This window comes from Crocodylus siamensis, chromosome 1, assembly GCF_052110815.1.
Source record: "Crocodylus siamensis isolate JL-2025a chromosome 1, ASM5211081v1, whole genome shotgun sequence".
NCBI classification, from domain to species: domain Eukaryota; kingdom Metazoa; phylum Chordata; order Crocodylia; family Crocodylidae; genus Crocodylus; species Crocodylus siamensis.
In genome coordinates, this window is record NC_143395.1 from 15321957 (window position 1) to 15343960 (window position 22004).

Genomic DNA, 22004 nt, shown 5'->3' on the forward strand with positions numbered 1-22004 from the left:
ACAAATTTAAATATTTGCATTATTGCAAAGGTACAGTTGAATTAAAAATAATATTAATTAGTCTAAGCTGTCAATTAATGCAATATCTGTCTGAATACACAGTGGGTATAAAAATTTGAGTATCACTTTAAAATAGTTTTGTTTAAGAAAATATTGATCTATAAATTAAAATAATTCTGTTTTTGGTTTGTGTTTTGTGTTGTTTTTTTACAGAATGAAATGGTTAAAGAGTTGGATGGTCATGTTCTGAAATGCGTGAAGGATCAAAATGGAAACCATGTTGTTCAGAAATGCATCGAATGTGTGCAGCCACAGTCACTCCAGTTCATCATTGATGCTTTCAAAGGACAGGTAATGATATCAGTTTGTTTACTTTAATCTAAGAGTTGCACTGATCTATTCATTATTTCTCCATGGTTTGTAAATCTGAAACATCATTTGTTGCCATGGTGGTATTGAACTTCAGTTTGATGTATAATACCACTTCAGTAAAACAGGGGTGGCCAGTGCCACAGGTGACTCAGGCAACTCTGTGTTTGGCACCTGGCAGAATAGGGAAGGGACAGGCAGTACAGTGGTAGATAAATTAGGAAGCAGAAAGCAGAGGAGCAATATGGTTAGGGAGCACAGGGGGAAAGTAGAAAACTGAGCAGCAGATCAAGTAAGGGAAAGGAACCAGAGTGGCATTCCAAGGAGGTTTTGGGGCTAGCCTGTGCCACACCTGCCAAAAAGGTGGATCCACACTACTGTAAAATAAGAGTATGTTGGGAATAGCATGTGGTAGGCCATGCCCACTCAGGTAAATACCCTCTGCCTACTTATGTAAAATGCTGGGTGGGCTATATCTCATCCTGCCTCTGTGAATAGAAGTCAGCCACTTGGTAATGTTCATCATCTCCAAACAACACCTGGGGACAGCTTTTGTGGTGTACCTAGAGCTGGCCCCCACTGCTGTAGAACATGACTGTGTTGGGAATCTAATCTAATTTATCTAATGCTGTTAGTCTGATGGAAAAAATGCTCAGCATATTGTCAAATCTTTTGGCTTCAATTTAGAGAATAAGCTTTCTGAATTCTCTTTGTAATACTGTATGTACTTGAATCTAAGAAGAACCGGAATTTAAGACGATCCACCATGGAAGAGCAGTTTCTGCTGTCCATGCAGCAGTGTCAGCACTGCAGGGGACAGAGTTTCCATGTTCTCCATGCCCAGGAATCCAGCTCTAACCAGGTTGCATTTGACAGTAGGGGTGGTAAAGGGGGCGGGGAGGAGTGGCGGAGCAGAAGATGCAGAGAATGGGGCAGGAGGCTGCTGTAAGTCTGGCTCTGACCCAGGCTCAGGGCCAGAGTCAGAACTGCAGCAGTCGTCTGCTCCTCCCCACCCCACCCCTGCCACACGCTTTTTACACAAATCTAAGATAAGGGGCTTCTAACCCCATGGTGATGGGAGGAAGAGACCTCATCTTAAATTCAATACAGTGTTTTGTATTGATTTCTTGATGTCTTCTGAATCTAGGTTACTTTGTGACTCATTTTTAAGATGACCAATTATTTCTTCTTCCCAAAAGCCTATAGTACAAAGCTTGTATTATAGTACACAAACAGTTTAATTTGGCTGAAGTATATTCCAAAGCTATCTAGTCAATCACTATTTTTTATTGTCTAGAGGTAAAGTATTTTTACAAGACAACTCAGCCCTATTACTCAGCTTTATTACTTCATTAGAAAATCTCACACTTACCCCTATCTCATATGTTTTATTGTGCTGTGCTGAATTTTTGCCTTGAATAATAGCTGTGCCAAAATTATCGTAAATAGCAGATAATTCCTTAATGATTGTGAACTTAAGCCCCTGTTTCGTTTGCATCCCAAAAGGTACAAGGGAAGGGAGGGAGTTTGAAATGTTTATAGAGTCCTTTGACTAAATGAGAAGAACACCACTAGAAAGCCATGCTTTATCATATCTTCAATACATACAAAAATACGCTGTTGTAATACTACATGGGTAGACAACTAATTTATCTTATATTTAAACTACTTGGCATTGTGTGACTTATCTAGACTTCTCTGTATAAGTCTCCGTTCAGTTCTGATCAATACAGAAAGGTAACATTTGAATCAAATCTGCAAGGACAAATCTGATTTCTGGAAAAATATTTAAATAGCCAAAAGAAGCCAGAATTTTGACTATATTTAATAGATACCTTTAAAATGTGTATGCACAATTGGAGGTCCATTTCATATAATTGAATTTGAAATTTCTGGCATACTTGATTGCAGAATTTGAAACCCGGGGTGCAGAGCTCTAGGCACATTATGGAAGCTGTCCCCAGTTGTTGGCAGGTGGTGTTAAAGTGGCTGACCTCTTAGTCCCAGAGAGGCAGGAGCAGAAATAGAGCCCTGGAGTTTTACATCAGTTGGCAGAGAGGTAGGGTGACCTGGGTGTGCTCCGCCACATGCAATAACACCTTGTCCTGTGCGTGGGTAGTCTGTATGCACCTCCCTCCTCTTTGCCCCCAAATATGTGGATTTGGTGTTGACATCCCACTGAAATGAATGGGCAGATTCACACAACAGATGTTACTTCTGGCCCTCCATGAAACTGGGGAGATCTCAAAGCAGCAAATAAGTTTAGATTGTTCCAAGTTTCTTTACAGTCATGAGGGCTAGAAATCTCCCTCAAGCAAATGCTGAGAAACTCTGATGTAATCACGTGACTGCAAGAGCGGAAGCCTTAGGCACACTGCTTATGGTTAGTCTGGCCCTAAATGTGGTTGGAAATGGAAATTTCGAGTACTAGAGGGTGCTTTTGTATAGAAATGAGTATATTAAGTGGTAGTTTGGATAAGATAACTTACTTTTGAAATGTGATTTTTTTTTTTTTTTTTTTTTTTAGCATACATAAAAAATTCTGTAATTTAAAAAAATGGGTAATTTTGTTTTAAGGTGTTTGTGCTTTCGACTCATCCTTATGGCTGCAGAGTAATTCAGCGTATTCTGGAGCACTGCACTGCTGAGCAGACCTTGCCCATCTTGGAAGAATTGCACCAACACACAGAACAGCTAGTGCAGGTCAGCATACACTTACGATTGTGTGTGGTAAATCTCAGGTTGTGTTACTGATTTCTATTGCTTACAGCAGTGATTCCCAACCAAGGTGAGTGACACCCTTAGGTGCCTTCAGATCCTTACAATAGTAGTGCAGGGTAGCATGCAATGTTAGCATTGTTAGGTATGTAAACATGATTCACAAGATCAGAGATTTCAAATAGGAATCCATAGTATTGAAAACATTCTGACCTGCTGTAGCGTTTCTGAGCTCTTTGCAACAGAAGAAGAATTTCTGTATTATTTTTCCATAGTCATAAAGCAAATGAAAACTAAGAACTGGATTTGCTGAAGGTGCCTCGAGTCTAATAAGGAGTGCCTTGAGTCTAAGCAGATTGAGAACCACTAGCTTGGAGACTTAACTGGATTTACTTCCTTGTCTTTTTTCAAGCTAGCAGACACCTGATAACCTTTCTGACATACTTCTTTATTTTTCTAATAATGTAGAAATGAATAGGAAAATAAATGCCCCTGTGGGTATACTTTTGGCATAAGGCCTACAGTCATATTAGCTCTTGTCTCAGTGGAGAAATAGCCCAAAATAGTTGTTCTGAATAGCTCCACATGTGGACATTTACTAAGAATGCTTTTTGTGGTTTAGCTTAAGTTACTTGGGATTCCTTTGGAAAACCTCCAACCAGCTTTAATTTAGAGTGTCTCAACCACACATTAGTAACATGCTTTCACACAAAGGGCAGTCTTTCAAAAAAACAGGTGCTCAATTTCCTGAAGACCATGCGCTGTGAATAATTTGGGTAATTTCAGAGGAACCGCATACGCTGCTTAGGGTAATGCACATACCCTTGTAAGATTAAGGGACGCTACAGAGGCACTGTGGAAGAAATGTCCATATCGAGTAGAAAATTAGTATGGAGTAGCTGTTGTGCTTTGAATTTAGACCGTCATTTGTTTTGCAGTAACTCTCTTCTATAGATATGCTCTTGGTAGCAGTATCTGTAGAACTTTCTCAGAGGTTGCATGGCCACTTCAAAATGACAGCTTTCTGTATGCATTTTTGGTGCAGTTTGCTGGCAAACTGTCCTCATTACTGGAAGACTCATCCTTGTAACTACATGTAATTGGTGAGTCCATAGATGACTGAGGCGACTGATCTGGGAACCATATGTTCAACTACTATATGTGGCAGATAGTTCTGGGTGGAAGGAATAGATCCTGGTAATGTTAGGTCACAGCTCTTTCCCTTGGTGTTTCTCATCATCTGCCTCCACAGTGAGGCGTGTTTGCTCAAAATGATCAATGCTTTGTTGTACATCATGGTGCCATTGGAGACAATTCAGTGTTTGAGTCTCTCGGGTGCTGATATTAATTTTTTCAGATTGGCCTTCAGAGTATCCTGGAATCCTGTTTTGCCCACTTCTAGAGTGGTAACCAATAGTGAGCTGGAGAGTATAGGACCTTTTTGGGAGCTGGTTGTCAGGCATCCTTATGACACATTCTGTCCAGCAGAGCTGGTGCCATATAAACATGGCTTCAATGCCGGTAGTGTTTGATTGAGTCGCTTGTATTTGTTCTTCTGTCCTTCCAGTTGATAATAGAGGATTCTCCAAAGACATTCTTGGTGGTATTAATCCAAAGCTGTCAGGTGTTTCTGATGTGTTTCCAGGTTTCACGGCTGTACAACAGGGTAGGGATGACAACAGCCTGGTAAATGAGAAGTTTTGTTTGGGTCCTGATGTCATGATCATCAAAGGCACTAGTTCAGAGACATCCAAAGACAGCACTGGCACATTTTATCCAGTGTTGAATACCATCTTTTATGTTTACTTTTTGGGAAATGTAGCTACCCAGGTAGGGGAAATGCTCAACATTTTCCAAGGACTGTCCTCTAATTGTATTACATGAACAAGCAGCTGGATAGTTTGTGGGCAGGCCTGGGGTCAGGTCAGAAGCCCCCATATCCACTCCTATGCTTCTGTGCTGTGGCTTGGTGCCCCACCCCCAACAACATGCTGCCAGCCCGCACAGCAAAAATGGGTAAGTTGCTTATACGCTACTTGATACATAAATAAGAACTTTCTCTCTCTATTTTCAGGATCAGTATGGAAATTATGTTATCCAACATGTGCTGGAGCATGGTCGTCCTGAAGATAAGAGTAAAATTGTTTCAGAGATAAGAGGAAAAGTTCTTGCCTTGAGTCAGCACAAATTTGCCAGGTATTATTCAGTCTTTGACTGTTGGAAGAAGGCTTATCCAGGAGGGTTGCTTGCAGAGGTAGCCAGGAAGGTAGCTTTGGGACCTCCATTGCCTCAGGGGAAAAACATTAATGTCCTCCAAGTATCTGCTGGGCATACTGCCATAGTACCAGGTGCACTTGGAGCCTAACCTACCAAGAAGTCACAACTATGAAACGTGTAGGTTCCAGACTATGTAGGTACAAGGTGAGCAAGCTGACAGGCAACCAGACAGGGTGTAGACAGGATACTGCCCTCTTTTCCATCCGCTCTCCCAAAAGCTATAGACATACTTGCTTTTCATAAGGGTTGTTAATGATATTGCTGTGTTTCCATGCCATGTTTTGATTTTTGCTCATTCAAATTTTTCAGCAGAAAACCATTTGACTCTTAAATACATAGGTTGCACCTCTGATTTAGGTACAAATTAGGTCTATTAGTTACAAATCTACTTTGCATTCTGACTTCAGACTAACAGCTAACTTCCTCCTAGAACTTTTTAACATATAAAGCTGCTCTTTTAAAACTAAGACCTTGAGAAAATTTTTATGTATCCCTGGTAGTTCTCTTATAGTTTCATAGTTTCATAGTTTCATAGTAGCTAGAGTCGGAAGGGACCTAGGTAGATCATCTAGTCCGACCCCCTGCCTTAGCAGGAAAGAGCACCGGGGTCAGATGACCCCGGCAAGGTGCTCATCTAACTTCCTTTTAAAAATCCCCAGGCTAGGAGCCTGCACCACTTCCCCTGGAAGCTGGTTCCAGGCCCTAGCCACCCTGACTGTGAAGTAGCGCCTCCTAATATCTAATCTAAACTTACCCTCCGCCAGTTTGTGACCGTTATTCCTGGTCACTCCTGGCAGCGCACGGGGGAACAGGGACTCCCCCAATACCTGCTGATCCCCCCTGACCAGTTTGTAGCAGGCCACAAGGTCCCCCCTTAGCCTTCTCTTGTGGAGGCTAAACAGGTTCAGGTCCCGTAGCCTATCCTCATAAGGCTGCCCTGCTGACCCCTGATCATACGAGTGGCCCTCCTCTGAACTCTTTCCATATTGTCCACGTCCCTCTTGAAGTGTGGCGCCCAGAACTGGACACAGTACTCCAGCTGCGGCCTGACCAGTGCCGCATAGAGGGGGAGGATCACCTCCCTGGACCTGCTCGAGATGCATCTGTGGATGCATGATAGGGTACGATTGGCCTTCTTGACTGCCTCCCCACACTGCCGGCCCATGTTCATCGTGGAGTCAATGACGACTCCAAGATCCTTTTCCGTCTCCGTGCTGGCAAGAGGAGAGTTCCCCAACCTGTAAGTGTGGTGCCGGTTCTTCCTCCCCATGTGCAACACCTTGCACTTATCAGTGTTAAACCCCATCCTATTCTCATCTGCCCACCGTTGCAACCTGTCAAGGTCAGCTTGTAGCCTATTGCACCCTTCTAGTGCACCCACATCCCCCCACATCTTAGTGTCATCAGCAAACTTGAACAGGGTGCTTTCTACCCCCTCATCCAAGTCACTGATGAAGATGTTGAACAGTGCGGGCCCGAGGACCGAGCCCTGCGGAACCCCACTGCCCACGTCCTTCCAGGTCGAGAAGAACCCATCCACTACCACCCTCTGGGTGCGGCCCTCCAACCAGTTGGCGACCCATTTGACCGTGTGGGCATCGACACCACAGTCTCTCAGCTTTTTGATGAGGACAGGGTGAGAGACAGTGTCGAAAGCCTTCCGGAAGTCCAAAAAGACTACATCCACAGCAACCCCTGCGTCTAATGATTTGGTGACCTGATCGTAAAAGGCCACCAGGTTGGTCTGACAAGACCTGCCACTGATAAACCCATGTTGGTTGCCCCTGAGCATGCATTCCCCCGCAAGGCCCTCCTGGATGTGTGCCAGGATAATTTTTTCAAAGAGCTTACCCGGGATTGAGGTCAGACTAACTGGCCTGTAATTTCCCGGGTCCTCTTTTTTTCCCTTTTTGAAGATAGGGACCACATTGGCCCTCTTCCAGTCCTCCGGCACCTCGCCAGAGCACCACGAGTGCTCATAGAGCCGTGCCAGGGGTCCCGCAATGACCTCAGCCAGTTCCTGTAGAACCCTAGGGTGAAGATCGTCCGGACCAGCGGACTTGAACACGTCCAGCTTCTCCAGAAGTACCCTAACTAACTCCTCGCTAACCCTTGGCCCAGGCGTGTCTCTCTCGGGGCCCGAGGGGGGCCCAGCAGGGAGGTGGCTGAACTGGTCCCTACTTAGGAAGACAGAGGCAAAGAAATCGTTAAATATGTTAGCTTTGTCATCTGGCGTGATGACTAAGTTGCCCATCGTGTCCTGCAGGGGCCCCACATTACCCGGGACCCTCTTTTTACCCCCTATGTATTTGAAGAAGGACTTCTTATTGTCCTTAATCCGGGAAGCTAGTCCTATCTCCAACTCTGCCTTGGCCCTCCTGACTGCCCCCCTACATCCTCGGGCGACTATAACATAGTCCTTCTTGGCGATGACCCCATCTCTCCATTGGGTATATGCCTCCCTTTTAGCAAGGAGACATTCCCGGATGCTCTTAGTGAGCCATGGGGGTTTATGTGCCCTCCTGCTCCCTTTGACCCTTGTTGGGATTACCTCCCTTTGGGCATGGAGGATCGTCTCCTTAAGGAGCAACCACTCACCTTCGACATCTGATTCCCTTCCCCTCTGGGTCCTCAGCGCTTCCCCAACTATCCTCCTTAGCTTGTTGAAGTCAGCCCTCCTAAAGTCTAGGGCTGTTGCCTTGCTGCAGCCCTTTGCCACCTTACGCTGGATGGTGAATTCCAGCAAGCGATGATCACTGTCTCCCAGGTGGCCCATCACCCGCAGCCCCCTCACCAGGTCATCACCCGTGGCCAGCACTAGGTCCAACAAGGCGTCTCCCCTGGTGGGACTGTGCACCTCCTGGGTTAGATGGAGGTCCTGCAGTCTGGCTAAGAACCGACGTGAGCGATCAGACTTGGCTGACTGCTCCTCCCAGCAGATGTCTGGGAAGTTTAGGTCCCCCATGATGACCACATCCTTAGCCCTCACTGCCTCTGTAAGCTGACCTAAGAATTCCAGGTCGAGCTCTTCTCCCTGGTTGGGAGGTCTATAGTAGACTCCCACCGTTAAGTCTCTCTCCCCTGGACTGCCTTTTACTCTAACCCAGAGCACCTCAGAGTGCCCCCCCTCTACCCCCATGCTAATTAACGAGGAAGTATATTCCTCCTTGATGTAGAGTGCTACTCCTCCACCTTTCCTTCCTATCCTGTCCTTCCTGTATAGCCTATAGCCCTTGACACTCACCGCCCAGTCATGCGATGAGTCCCACCACGTTTCTGTGATCCCTACTATGTCAGGGCTGGTGACAGCTAGGAGGAGGGCGAGTTCCTCCTGCTTCTTCCCCATACTTCGAGCATTCGTGTAGAGGCATTTGAGGCCTTCAGCGGTTGTGCCCACTGACCCCCTAATCTCAGCAATGCCCCGTCCCCTATCGCTTACCTGTTTCTCCGTTTTGACCATTGGTCTGGGCTCGCTGGCTGTTGCTGGGCCTGGTATCTCATCGTCTCCTCCGCCCTCATCTTCCCCCTCCCCCGACGAGCCTAGTTTAAAGCCCGCCGAAGGAGGTTCACCAACCTGGAAGAGAACACACGCTTACCTTGACTTGACTTGATCTTACTTGGAGTAGAGGGATAGATACTTGGTAGAGTGAGGTCCCTTCTATCTCTGTACTCTTCCTATGCTTCAGACTCAATATGTGCCTAAGCCAGGGCTTTGACAACCTTATGGAGTGGCAGGATGTTTTAAATGCGGAGCCACTGCTTCCAGCAAATGCCACCACTGTTCCCCATGCAGTGCTGACCTGCCAGAGTTGCCACAGGTGTCCAGGTTTGCTGCTGGAGGCCCATAGGTTGCCAACATCTGGCTAAGCCTTTCTAGGATTGGGGTCTGATACTCCCTTTTTGACTGTTCTTTACTAAACTACAAATCAAGACATTTTTTCTTTGAAATAATTGTATAGACTCTAGGCTTGAACCTAGGGTGCATTCAGTTTAAACATGGGATTGTATGCAGACTGCCAGCCTGAAAAAGAAAAATAGTGTCTCAACTCTAGGTTTGTTCTTGTTCCTTTTTTTGCACGTTCATTTCCAAAGCCACATACTCAAAGCTGAAATAAAACAGATCAAGTTAATGGGTATAGCCACCAAACCTTTAACTTCTCCCATCTGGGAGTGGAAATGACTCATTGCTCTTGGCTGCTAATAAAAGAACTATCGTACAGCTTTCCTGGTTCTGCAAGAATCATGTTTAGCATGTCTGCTTAAGATGCAGGAAGATGTTGTACCAGGATTTTTGCTGGCTCTTAGTTGTGTGTCTAACTACAGATGGTCCTGCTTTGAGCAGGGGGTTGAACTAGATGTCCTTCTGAGGTCCCTTCCAACCCTCAATTTCTGTGATTTCAGTTTTATGGCTTCAGTGCAGCCATAACAAAAGTGCTGTTCTGTACATATGCACTCCCGATGGTCCAGGTTGAGTTATCTGTTCCACCAGAATAGATTTCATAGATTTCATAGACATCAGGGCTGGAAGGGGCCTCGGGAGATCATCGAGTCCAGCCCCCTGCCCAAAGGGCAGGAAGTCAGCTGGGGTCATAGGATCCCAGCAAGATAAGCATCCAATTTACTCTTGAAGGTGCTCAATGTAGGTGCTTGAACCACCTCCGCTGGCAGACTGTTCCAGACCTTGGGGGCTCGGACAGTAAAGAAATTCTTCCTTACGTCCAGCCTGAAACGGTCTTGCAGGAGTTTGTGACCGTTTGACCTAGTCATCCCTTGGGGCGCTCTGGTGAACAAACGTTCCCCCAGATCCTGGTGGGCACCCCTGATAAACTTATAGGTGGCCATCAGATCACCCCTGAGCCTACGCTTTTCCAGGCTAAAGAGTCCCATGGCTCTCAGCCTGTCATCGTAAGATCTGTTTTCCTGAGCTCTGATCATGCGCGTGGCTCTCCTCTGGACTCTCTCAAGCTTCTCCACATCCTTTTTGAATTGTGGAGCCCAAAACTGGACGCAGGACTCCAGCTGCAGCCTCACCAAGGCCAAGTACAAGGGGAGAATGACGTCCCGGGATTTGCTCGAGAAGCATCTATGGATGCAAGCCAGCATTTTGGTCGCTTTATTAGCCGCAGCATCGCATTGCAGGCTCATGTTCATCTTGTGGTCAATGATGACCCCCAAGTCTCTTTCTTCTGTAGTGCTATCCAACGTAGCACTGCCGAGCCTATAAGGATGCTGCAGGTTTTTCCTCCCAAGGTGGAGAACCTTGCATTTTTCGGTGTTAAACACCATGAGGTTCTCGTCTGCCCATTTGCTGAGCTTGTCCAGGTCAGCCTGGATCACCCACCTATGCTTTGCCCCAAAGTTTGGTTTCATCGGCGAACTTGGCCAGTCCACTCCTGTATCTAATGTTCACATCATTAATGAAGATGTTGAACAGTATGGGTCCCAGGACAGAGCCTTGAGGGACCCCACTAGTCACAGGGCACCACGATGAGTGACTGCCATCAATCACACCCCTCTGGGTCTGACCACGGAGCCAGTTTCCCAGCCAGCGGATCGTGGTGGAGCCAAGGCCACAACTGGCCAGTATGGCCAAGAGGTGATCGTGGGATACCAGATCAAAAGCTTTTTTGAAGTCAAGATATATGACATCAATCTCTTCTCCCTTGTCTAGGTGATAGGTCACCTGGTCATAGAAGGAAATGAGATTGGTCAAACAAGACCTACCCGCAACAAACCCATGCTGGCTATCCCTTAGGATGTTAGCCTGGGCCAGTCCCTCAAGGATGGCCTCCTTAATAAACTTTTCTAGGATCTTCCCCAGGATAGAAGTCAGGCTAATGGGCCTGTAGTTAGCCGGATCCACTCTCCTCCCTTTCTTAAAGATCGGCACCACATTGGCCTTCTTCCAGTCTTCGGGCACTACACCAGAGCACCAGGAGTTTTCAAAGATCCGTGCCGGGGGCTGGGCTATGACGCTCGCCAGCTCCTTGAGTACCCTGGGGTGCAGATTGTCAGGTCCGGCTGACTTGAAGGTGTCCAGCTTCTCAAGGTGTTCCTTCATGAGGTCATTTATGGAGGGTAGGGGATCCCCAACACCCTGATCTCCCTGTCCCATAGCAGGCATGGGCGTCCCATGGGACTGATGAAAGACTGACGCAAAGTACCTATTTAATAGGTTGGCTTTTTCCTGGGCGTCAGTTGTCAGTTGCCCCATCTGGTTTAGCAGGGGTCCAACGTTGCCCTTGCTTTTCCTCCGGCTCCCCACATGTCTGAAAAAGGACTTTTTATTGTCCTTGATGCTTGAAGGTAGTTGGAGTTCAGTTGCAGCCTTGGCTTTCCTGGTTTGCTCCCTGCAGGACCGGACCAGCGCGGAGTAATCCTCCTTGGAGGTGAATCCCGTCCTCCATCCTTTGTAGGCTTTCCTTTTTAGCCACAGTAGGTCCGCTAGGTCTCTGGAGAGCCAGGGGGGCTGCTGTGCCTTCTTGCTGCCTTTCCTCCGTGTTGGAATAGATTGAGCTTGTGCACTGAGGATCGCTTCCTTGAGAAGCAACCACTCTTCTTGAACTCCCATCTCCCTGGGGTCATGGTCCCTCAGGGCCTGACTGACTAGCCTCTTGAGCGTGTCAAAGTCGGCTTTTCTGAAGTCAAGGACTTCTGTGTTGCTGACTGACTTGCCAGCTTTACGGCGGATGGTGAAGGTGATCAGCTCGTGGTCGCTGTCATCCAGCTTCCCATCGATCACTAGGTCGCCGATTAGGGCGTCCCCCGTAGCCAGTACCAGGTCGAGCAGTGCTTTGCCTCTCGTTGGCCCATAGACTTCTTGAGTGAGGTAGAGGTCATCCACGCACGAGAGAAAGCTTTGCGATCGCTCGGATTTTGCTGAGTGATCTTCCCATGAGATGTCCGGGTAATTGAAGTCACCCATGACAACCAAGGTCCTGGAGCAAGCGGCCTCAGTCAGTTCCCGGGTGAACTCCTGGTCAAGCTCAGGACTTTGAGTGGGAGGTCTGTAGTAGACTCCCACCGTTGTGTCCCCTGTGCCGTATTCCCCACGAATTTTTACCCAGAGGGTCTCTATCTGTCCGTGCCGGTCGCCAGCATCCTCTTGCAGGGACATGTAGCTTTCCTTGACATAGAGAGCTACACCCCCGCCCCTTTTGTCAACACGATCCCTCCTGTACAGGGTATAGCCCTCTATCCCCGTGGTCCAGTCATGGGTGGAGTCCCACCAGGTCTCCGTTACCTCAGTGACATCATAATTCTTTGCACTGAGCAGGAGGACGAGCTTGTCCTGCTTGTTGCCCAGGCTCCTGGCATTAGGCTGAGAAGAGCCTCCTCCCCAGGGGGGAGAGGTGGAGGCCATCTCTTCCCAGCAGCTCGCTGCCTGTCTCGCCAAAGAGCGGGCTGTGGTCATGGAAGCCAAAGCCTTCCCGATGACACCAGCTCCGCAGTCTTTGGTTCACTGCGGGGATCCTCCTCTCCCTCCTCAGCCCATAGCCTGAGACTGGGAGGATGGACGAAAACACCACCTGAGCTCCCAGACCCCTAAGCCCCGCTCCCAATTCCCAATAAGAAAGAAAGACCCTTAGACATTACTGAGAAGTCTAATTCTTTAAGTTAATGTAAATCAAGTGACTTGAGTTTTAAACTTAGAAATTACTCTTCGCAAAGATACAGTTGTACTTTCACCATTTATCATATTTACTTCTTATGACCCTGAATATAAGATGACCCTGAATAATTAGATTCTATACCTGGAAACTTACGCATTTACAGATTTCCTTGAATTTGTCCTTTTCTGACTGATGCAAGAAGGAAAATAAATCTGGAGAGACAAATATCCCCCTTGTTCTTGACACTCCCTCAACTCTCTCCCTTCCCTCCCCCCCTTTTTTTAACTGTCAGATCCTGCTTTTCCTGAGCAGGCAAACAGCCTGCTCTTAGCCAACCAGCTCAGCACTGCTCAGTATGTGCGTGTACTCCAAATATCACCCACAAAGGATCCATGTGCTAATTAGCCCCGCACATGGCTGGAACTGGGTGTTCTTGTTGTATCCTTGGATTCTTCAAAAATTCATATGCAGATGAGGCACAGGACAGCTTGGTCCAGTTCCACCTCATAGAGGGTGGGGCCACACTAATCATACACACCAGGCTGAGAGAGGGGGTGACAGAGGGATTGTGGGTGAACAATTTGGGGCCCCATTTGGTGATATTTACAAGACATTTAAGGCTGGTAAAGAAACGAATCCTTGGCAATGGGAAGGAAAGGTGCAGCTTAGTTGTGGGAGTGAAGAGGAAGGTGGAATGTGTTCTGGGTATTGGCTCACTATGACTTGAAAAGAATCGGCACCGAGGGAAATGGCATGCAGTGAGCACTACTGTATATTTTATTCAGGTGGGGTACACTAAGAAGGGAAGCACCATGTATCTGGGTCCATGAGGGCAATTTTCCTTAATCCCTCCCCGGGATAACTGTTCTTCTGACATGGTTTAGTACCTGCTGAGGTTTGGGGGCTTAAAGCCCATTTCATGGAAATGGGAGGCTCCTCCCTAGCTTGCTCCTGCAGCCATATGGCTGAGGGCAGGTGAAACCTGGGGGCATCTGAACCCCAAGCCTCCAGGCTCCCCCCTGCACATAGGATGCCTGCCAAAAAACTTTGGAAATATCTGAAGCCCTAGGGGGTGGAGGGTGTTTGCCAGTTGTAGGGCCACTTATGGTTCTGGACCGACTCATGGATTTGGACTTGATTTGGCTTGGAACATGAAACATTTCTTTAAAAAAAGGGAAAAAAAAAAAAAAAAAAAGAGGCGTGAACTGTGTAATGGGTCTTTAGTTTAGTGTGCTTTTATCTGCCAACTGAACCACAAAGGCCACTTGGCAGAAATAAATATTTTTGCAAAACAAAACAAAAAAAGTGTTAGGTTCCCGTCAGTATGTTTACCCCATATGGTCCCGTGTGGGTCATGTGTTATAGTCATGCTCAGTGTTGTTGATTGTATTTAGTCAGCTTCCTAGTTGGTTTTTGTTACTGAGCTCATGCTCTTTTTGGGCAGCAGTTTAATGATGAGCAATGCATTTAATAAGGTTTCCTTGTATGCAATCATAAGACGAGGAGCTTTTTTCCCCATGCTCATTGGGATAAAAAAAACCTCATCTTGTATTCAAGTAAATGCAGTAATCCTGTAGTCATAAGAGTTTTATAATGATCTTCTGTATTACAGTCTGTGTTCAAATGAACTTGAGTACCATCCTAAGAACATAAGAACTGCCATGTACTGGGTCAAACCATAGGTCCATCTTGCCCGGTATCCTGTCTCATACTGCCAGAGTGGATGCTGAAAGGGAGAGTGAACGGGGTATGACCAGGTTTTTCCTTGCTGTTTCTCTCCTTGAAGCCCCCAGTATTTAGGAGGTTCTGATTCAGACTCTGTACTCTTAGCTCCCGTGCTCAGTATCTATTCAATGCCCCTTTCCTCCAAGAACTTGTTCAATCCCTTTTTGAATCCACTATCTGCCACTTGTGGTGCGTGCTGCTGAGCAAGGTGGACCTATGGTCTGACCCAGTAAATTGTAATTCTTATGCTTTTATCAATCAGGCTAAACCATCATCTTCCACGTCTTATAATAGTGAGTTCCACACTGTAATGATGCACTGTGTGGGGAAAAAAAACCTTCCTTTTGTTAGTTTTAAACTTATTCCCTACTAGTTTCATTTTGTGACCCCTAGTTCTTGTATTGTGAAACATAGTAAATAACAAACCTCTGTTTACTTTCTCTTTACCATTTAGTATTTGTTAACCCTTACCATGGCCCCCCTCTAAGCATCTCTTTTCTAAACTCAATAGACCTAGCTTCTTTAGCCTCTCCTCATGTGGAAGCCCCTTCATGCCACTGATCATCCTTGCTGATCTTCTCTGTACCTTCCATAGTCTATTCTGTATCCTTTTTGAGGTGTGAGGACTAGAACCAGTCATAGTATTCAAGGTGTGGACGCACCACAGGTTTATAATGTGGCATGATAATACTTCATTTGGTTTACAGTTCCTTTTTTAATAAGCCCTAACATTTTGTTTGTCTTTTGGACGGCTGCTAAGCACTGAGCTGATGGTTTTAGTGAACTGTCCACAATGACTCCCAGATCTTTCTTGTATAAGCATTAGCTCTATGTTAGCTGTTACCAACATAATGTAGGTAGAGTTTGGGTTATTTTTGCCCTGGTGCATTACTTTACACTTACCTACATTGAATTTCATCTGCCATTTAGTTGCCCATTCGATCAGTAGTGCCAGAACCTTCTGTAGCTCCTCACAGTCTAGCTTGGTCTTTATCATTTTGATTTGTGTTGTGTCATCTGCAGAGTTGGCCATCTCACTACTCCCCCAGTTTCCCAGATCATTTATGAACATGTTGGACAGCAGTGGTCCCAATATGGATCTGTGGAGACCCTACTGTTTACTACTTTCCATCCGGAAAGCTGATCATTTATACTCACTCTTTGTTTTCTGTCTTCAGACCAGTTTCTAATCCACAAGTGAACATTCCCTGTAATCCCATGACTACTTAATTTAGTTAAGAGCCTCTGATGGGGGACCTTTTCAAAGGCTTTTTGGAAGTCCAAATGTACTATGTCAACTGGATCACGCTTATCCTCCTGCTTATTGACACCCTCAAAGAACGTTTGTAGGTTGGTGAGGCATGATTTCCCTTTGACAAAACCATGTTGATTTCTCCCCAGCAAGTCATGTTCATCCATACACTGAACAATACTTTTTTTATTCTTGTTTCTATCAGTTTTCCAGGAACAGAAGTTAAAGTCACCAGCTTGTAGTTTCCTGGGTCCCCTAAAAGAAAATGTTCACAATTATCTTCTTTTGTTTTCAGCAATGTTGTGGAAAAGTGTGTTACTCACGCTTCTCGTGCTGAAAGAGCTTTACTTATTGATGAGGTTTGTTGCCAGAATGATGGTCCTCACAGTGCCTTATACACCATGATGAAGGACCAGTATGCCAACTATGTTGTTCAGAAGATGATTGATATGGCTGAACCTGCTCAACGGAAAATTATAATGCACAAGGTATGTTTCGTGTTTAGTCTCTCGGCCAAATGCACTTTTTTCCCTCTATTCACATTTCCTATAGCTCTCTCTCTCTACATGCTTACGAACTTGAAAAACACTTTTCTTTTGAGTTCATAACCATGGAAGGGAGCAGTTGTGGGATAGTAAAAGTAAGTCCAACATCCTGTTTTTAACCTTTAATGCAATTTCATAAAGCAGAATATAGTTGGAGCTTTCACTTTCTTTTCTACACATTTAGCTTTTCTATTTAAAAGAGGTTTCCATTAAAATTTCACTTTTTGGTCCTCGGTTCTAGTTTTTATAAAATAAGACATACATTTTGTTATATTTAAAATAATACCGTTATTTTGCATTTTCTTTAGTGGTTTTTTTTTAACTTGCTACTTGATATGAATGCTGTCACTGACTCCTGACCAGGTCACATTATTGAAAATGCTTGCAATCTAAAGAAGTGTGTTTCTTCCACAGTTTGACATGCCATCACCATCCCCACCCCCAGGGAGGGGAGCGGTTAAAGATTTAACCTTTGAAATAAAAGACTCTACTGGGGAAAAAAAATAAGAATAATATATTTTGGAAAACGTTAAGAGGCCTTTTAATCTGAAAAATTAGCTCATCTCTTTCTTACTGCAGATTCGACCCCACATTACAACTTTGAGGAAATATACCTATGGTAAACACATACTAGCCAAGCTGGAAAAGTATTACCTGAAAAACAGTGCTGATCTGGGGCCAATTGGAGGACCACCTAATGGGATGCTGTAAACAAACGCTGCTATACAAACAGCAACTTGAATGAAAGAAGAAGTTCTTGTGAATTATCAAACCACACAACTTAACTCAAAATGTTCTGATTTTTTTAAATCTATTTATTGACTCTGTTCATCCATTTGTAAAATTTTTATTCTTGTGTATATTTTTGGGGAGTAAATTATAGAATATCTCCAGCCCTGATTCGGAGACCTATCAGATTGGACTGCTGGCAAAGCACAGAATGCCTGTATATGATGTAATTGTATCAAAATAGCTGTCACATATTTTGTAAATTTTTACCTTGTAAAGTCACTGAAATAGTTTTTAAAGGGAAAAAAGTACAGTATTCTTTTAATACACTGGCTTGCAATCTGGTAGGTCTACCTAACATCATAGCACAACAGGTTTATAGAGTTGTATATAGAATTAGTCTTTATTTTTCCCTTTTGTGTGAAGTCTTTTATACCAGATTAAAATTTGATCAACTGCATAAATATTATTTAACATGTTGCAAAAAGTTAAGTTGTATTTTGGTGGTTCACAACCTGTTATCCAAATAGCAAACAGGGCACAGCAAATTAAAGGAGGGAATGATAAAAAAAAATGGGAACTTTAAAGACTAGCTTCCAGCATCTGCTGTAGACATAATTTTTTTAAACATGGTGCCCCACGATTTTCTCTAGCAATGTATAAAACTAACAGTGTATATACTTATATATTTAATTGTTGTACAAGGTAGAGGAATAAAATCATGGTGGTACTTCCATACAATTTAGTACATGGTCAGAAAAGAGGAGAGTCCTGCATTAACCAGTTTTGTAATGCAGGAAGAGTGGAGATTTGTATTTTTTTATTTTGCATATAGAATTGTAAGACAGGAGTTGAAAGTGTTGAGCATTTATTTTGCTTTCTCACAGTAGGTGCAAAAAATAGGTATTGATGGAGGAGAAAAGGGGCCACTGAAGAGTAAACTTGATAGCTCAACATTTAAGCATGATTAAAATATTAAGATAGCTTTTTTGCTTCCTATAAATATATGCATTGTATACGTGTAGTTAATAGGTGTAAGTTTACAGTTTGAAAAAAAATCTTGTTTCAATGTTTATTACAAGCCTTGCTAATTTAGTAGTGATGCTTATCTTGGTTGTACAGATGTACATTTGTAAACCTTCATGCTGTAAATGTAATTTGTTTTACCCCCTTTTATGGGACAAAAACTTGCATTTTAGTGTATATTCATACCCCCATCCCTTTTTTTGCCCTGGCATATGGTGTTGTACAATGTAAATTTATTTCAGCAAATCAAGAGTGATTTTTTTAAAATTCTATCTTTATATGGTTTCAGAAATATGAACCAGCTTTCTTTTTATCTATTGTGAGAAACATTGTTTTGTTTATAACATAGCTGTTGATTCTGTTAATATGGACATTTTGGGAAATTAATCAGTTAAAATTCAAGTCAGGATAATAAGCATAGTAAGAAAGAAATGGACTGAAATATTTGGTTATCACAGCAACCAACGCTTCTTCCATCTTAATAAACGTGGCATGATTTTTTTTTGTACAGAAGAGTACTGTATTTTTGAATAGTTTACTCCCAACAGAAAGCAAATATGTATGATACTGTCAATTTTTTCTCTGGACATATGACATTGTAACAGTAACAAAATGATGTACATTTACAAGCGGCCTTATGTACATTTCCCAATGATCTTTTTAAGGCAGAATTGTGACCATATGTGTATAATTAAAATCCTTTTTAATCCTTTGCCTATGGAAATATTTTGGAAAAAGCTTACTTTGTATATTCAGTTTCTGAAAGATAAAGAAAGTGCTTTGTATTTTGTTGACGTAAGTATTTTGTGTAAAACATTTGTTTTGATGGTATAACCGAAGGTTTTGATCTATATGTTAGAAGCAGTGTCTTGGGCATTCATCACATATAGGCTGTTTATGGTCGGGCTTGGATGATGATAAAAGAACAAGCAATGGGTAGTCTAGTGTATGGAATTCTGATGCTGTTCATATCAACATCGACAGATCTTCTCTTACCGCATATTTTAGGTGCTAAATCTTTCTTTTGTTTTGTTTGCTCTAATTTCTTGAATGGCATGCTGGGAGTTTTAGCCTAATGTATCTTTTAGTTTATAACTCTAGCATTAATAATCCCACGTACTCATAGGTTGCTGCTTATTGTTTGTACGTGCCGGTCTAATTTCCACATCAATTATTAGTTTGTAACTTCCTCTCCAAGAAAGGAAGGACCCTAATTATGTAAGGGAGATTTTCAGGATTATGACTTCGCTAACGTGAATTTTCTTTAATAAAACCTCTCTCTGTCCTGTTTACAAAATGTATGTTACAGTTCCTCAAATTAGACCTACATTGAACTAGGTCCCTGGGGGGCAAGAGAGAGTATGCTTACATAGGTGTCGACATTATTCAAGCATTCCTAGTCCCCTTCCTACCTGTTGGGATTTATATACGAATTTCAGGCTGTAACATACTGTGCTCTCTCCAACCATTGAGTCAAGATCTCCCAACTACTTATTAATAAAATAAATTGGTACAGAAGGGATGCAGGAACCTGAAGATAACTCTTTCTTTTTTCCTATAATACATAAGAAATATATGGGGTTTGGGTAGAACCACTAGCTTTTTTCTTTCCTTGAGTGTCTCCTTTTGATATGAATTGTTAATGGACCAGTTTGTCTAGTCTGATTAGGTCGGCCTCCTGGCTCCTTGTGGTTCATATTGAATAATGTAATGTTCACTTGTATATGCTGTAAAAAAATGAAAATGTGTGAATAACACTGTGTGAAATACACCTCGTCTTGTGTTTTTCTGTAGGAAGCAATGTTCTTTATAGCCACAATTACATGATTTGTCTCACTTGCCAGTGACCTCATCTTTGACTACGAAAATATATTCATACCTCAAGTTCAGTGCTCAGGTGAAAGTCAGGTGTCTTTATTTCCTGTTTCTATTTACTAGGAAATCTAAAAAAAATATTTTCCATTTGTCCCGCTCAGACACTCCTATCAGAAAAGATACCAACTGGTCTAATGAGTCCTGTGTGTATGTTTTGGATGCTGCTTGCACGGTAAGAATAGGTAAGTCATGAAACAAATACAAACCCCACAACTGAAGTCTATCTTTTAGAGGACAGACTTAAGGCTTTTTGTGGACCATCAATTCTATGCACACATTTCCGAAAATCTCAGCTCTGAATTTCCCCCAAAAGGCAGAAAAGCTTGTGTGGACCAACTCTTTAAGTAGCATAAATACAATTTATGTTGTACAATTTAAGTTGCACTAATTATTGAATGAAGGGTTCCTCTGTGCATTCCAGCTGTTTGCTTCTTGGCTGAGAGAATTTGAACATTTAAAAAAAAAAGCAAACCAAAAAACCGTTGACAGGGCTGTTTAAGTATCAGCAAGGATCTTGAAAATTAACACCTAGGATACTATTTTAGTAATTACATATCGCTACAATTATTTTGATGTACTGTTGAAACAAAAGGACTTCCTTTTCCAACCCCAATTTTATATGTTCTCCGTGTAGCTTACAGTTCCCATTGTCTCTTGTATAAATATTTGGTGGATGTTTAGTTCTAGCTATTGTAAGTTGCAAAATCTTGGGAAATTAGCACTTTTTTAGATTATTCTGTAAAATGTTAACCTATTCAGCCTAATAATCTGAGTCCCTTTCTTTTTTCCAGACTAGTCCTTACTGTATAATAATATCCTCCAAAGAAGTGAAAACTATGGTGGAGTGGGACTAAAATGAGTATTCTTGTGCTCATGTGGAAGCATTATTTTGGGCTGAAGTTGTGTCTACTTCAGATCGTGTAATAGAGTTAGAGACCGTAATAATGTGCTTAGTTCCCAACTTCTTATTTGCTTCCTTAAGGTGGAAGCGTTACTTTACCTGTCATACTGGGGCTCTTTCAGTGACTGCTGCTATGAATTCTACTTCTGATGAACAGACTTCAGAAGACTGGTTTTGTTTTAGCTGGCAGCTACTGGCCGGGCGATGCCTATGTCCTCATGGTTGTCTACCTGAGCATGTAACTGAGGTAATACCCTCTGTTACTGGAACTGCAGTTATGACTTACCAGAGTTTCTTAATTTTTAAAACTTTGACCCTCTTTTGAAGCACTTACATCAGTGAGGGACATGTCCATAACAGCTGGTCAATCTGTCATACTTGGTTCAAGAGTGTGGGATGGCCTGATCACTGTTTCCATGGGAGTAGCCAAAAAGTTTGATGTGCAAGAGTCTACTAAGCTTCAACAATCACTTACCTGATGCTGCCATAAGCTCAGACTATTACTTCAGTGAAGATCTCACCTCTGCTCTACTCAGGAGAATGGTACGGCAATCCAGACCATCCCATCTCGTCTGAATGGGATAGAAAGGCATATTGCTGCTGCGGTCAGCAATATGTCACCATCTCCTTCATACTAAGGAGGAGAAGCAAGATCTTTGACATGAATAACACTTCCTAACATTTCCTGTTCAGGTAGTAGGTTGACTTAAAAACCTTCTCGAGTAGAAGTACTGTATTTGTTTTTCCTAGCCTTCCAGATGTATTCTCAGGCTGATTGAGCTGTATTAATCCTGAACACTTGGGGGTTATTTTGCTAAACACAGACCTCAACAGGCTCACAAAACACTATCCTGATTTCTACTCCCTGCTGTCTCAGCCTCTAAATCTTAACATATGATTTTATCCATAACAGCCTTCTTGGGATGCGTAGTGGAGAAGACCTTCCACTGTCCCTGTCCCGAGTTAAAATTCCC

General features: G+C 43.5%; 1 protein-coding gene across 11 annotated transcripts in view; it reads left to right on the plus strand.

The window, feature by feature from the left end:
* PUM2 (pumilio RNA binding family member 2) overlaps positions 1 to 19048 on the plus strand; it is a 112575-nt gene extending 93527 nt beyond the window's left edge. For all 11 annotated transcript variants that reach the window (XM_090031701.1, XM_090031653.1, XM_090031696.1 and 8 more), the window contains 5 exons: positions 214 to 351; positions 2947 to 3072; positions 5162 to 5283; positions 16250 to 16442; positions 17079 to 19048. In XM_090031701.1, the coding sequence (XP_089887827.1) occupies positions 214 to 351; positions 2947 to 3072; positions 5162 to 5283; positions 16250 to 16442; positions 17079 to 17210 (711 nt within the window). In that variant the 3' untranslated portion in view covers positions 17211 to 19048. The remainder of the gene's footprint in view (positions 1 to 213; positions 352 to 2946; positions 3073 to 5161; positions 5284 to 16249; positions 16443 to 17078) is intronic.
* The last annotated feature ends 2956 nt before the right edge of the window (positions 19049 to 22004 follow it).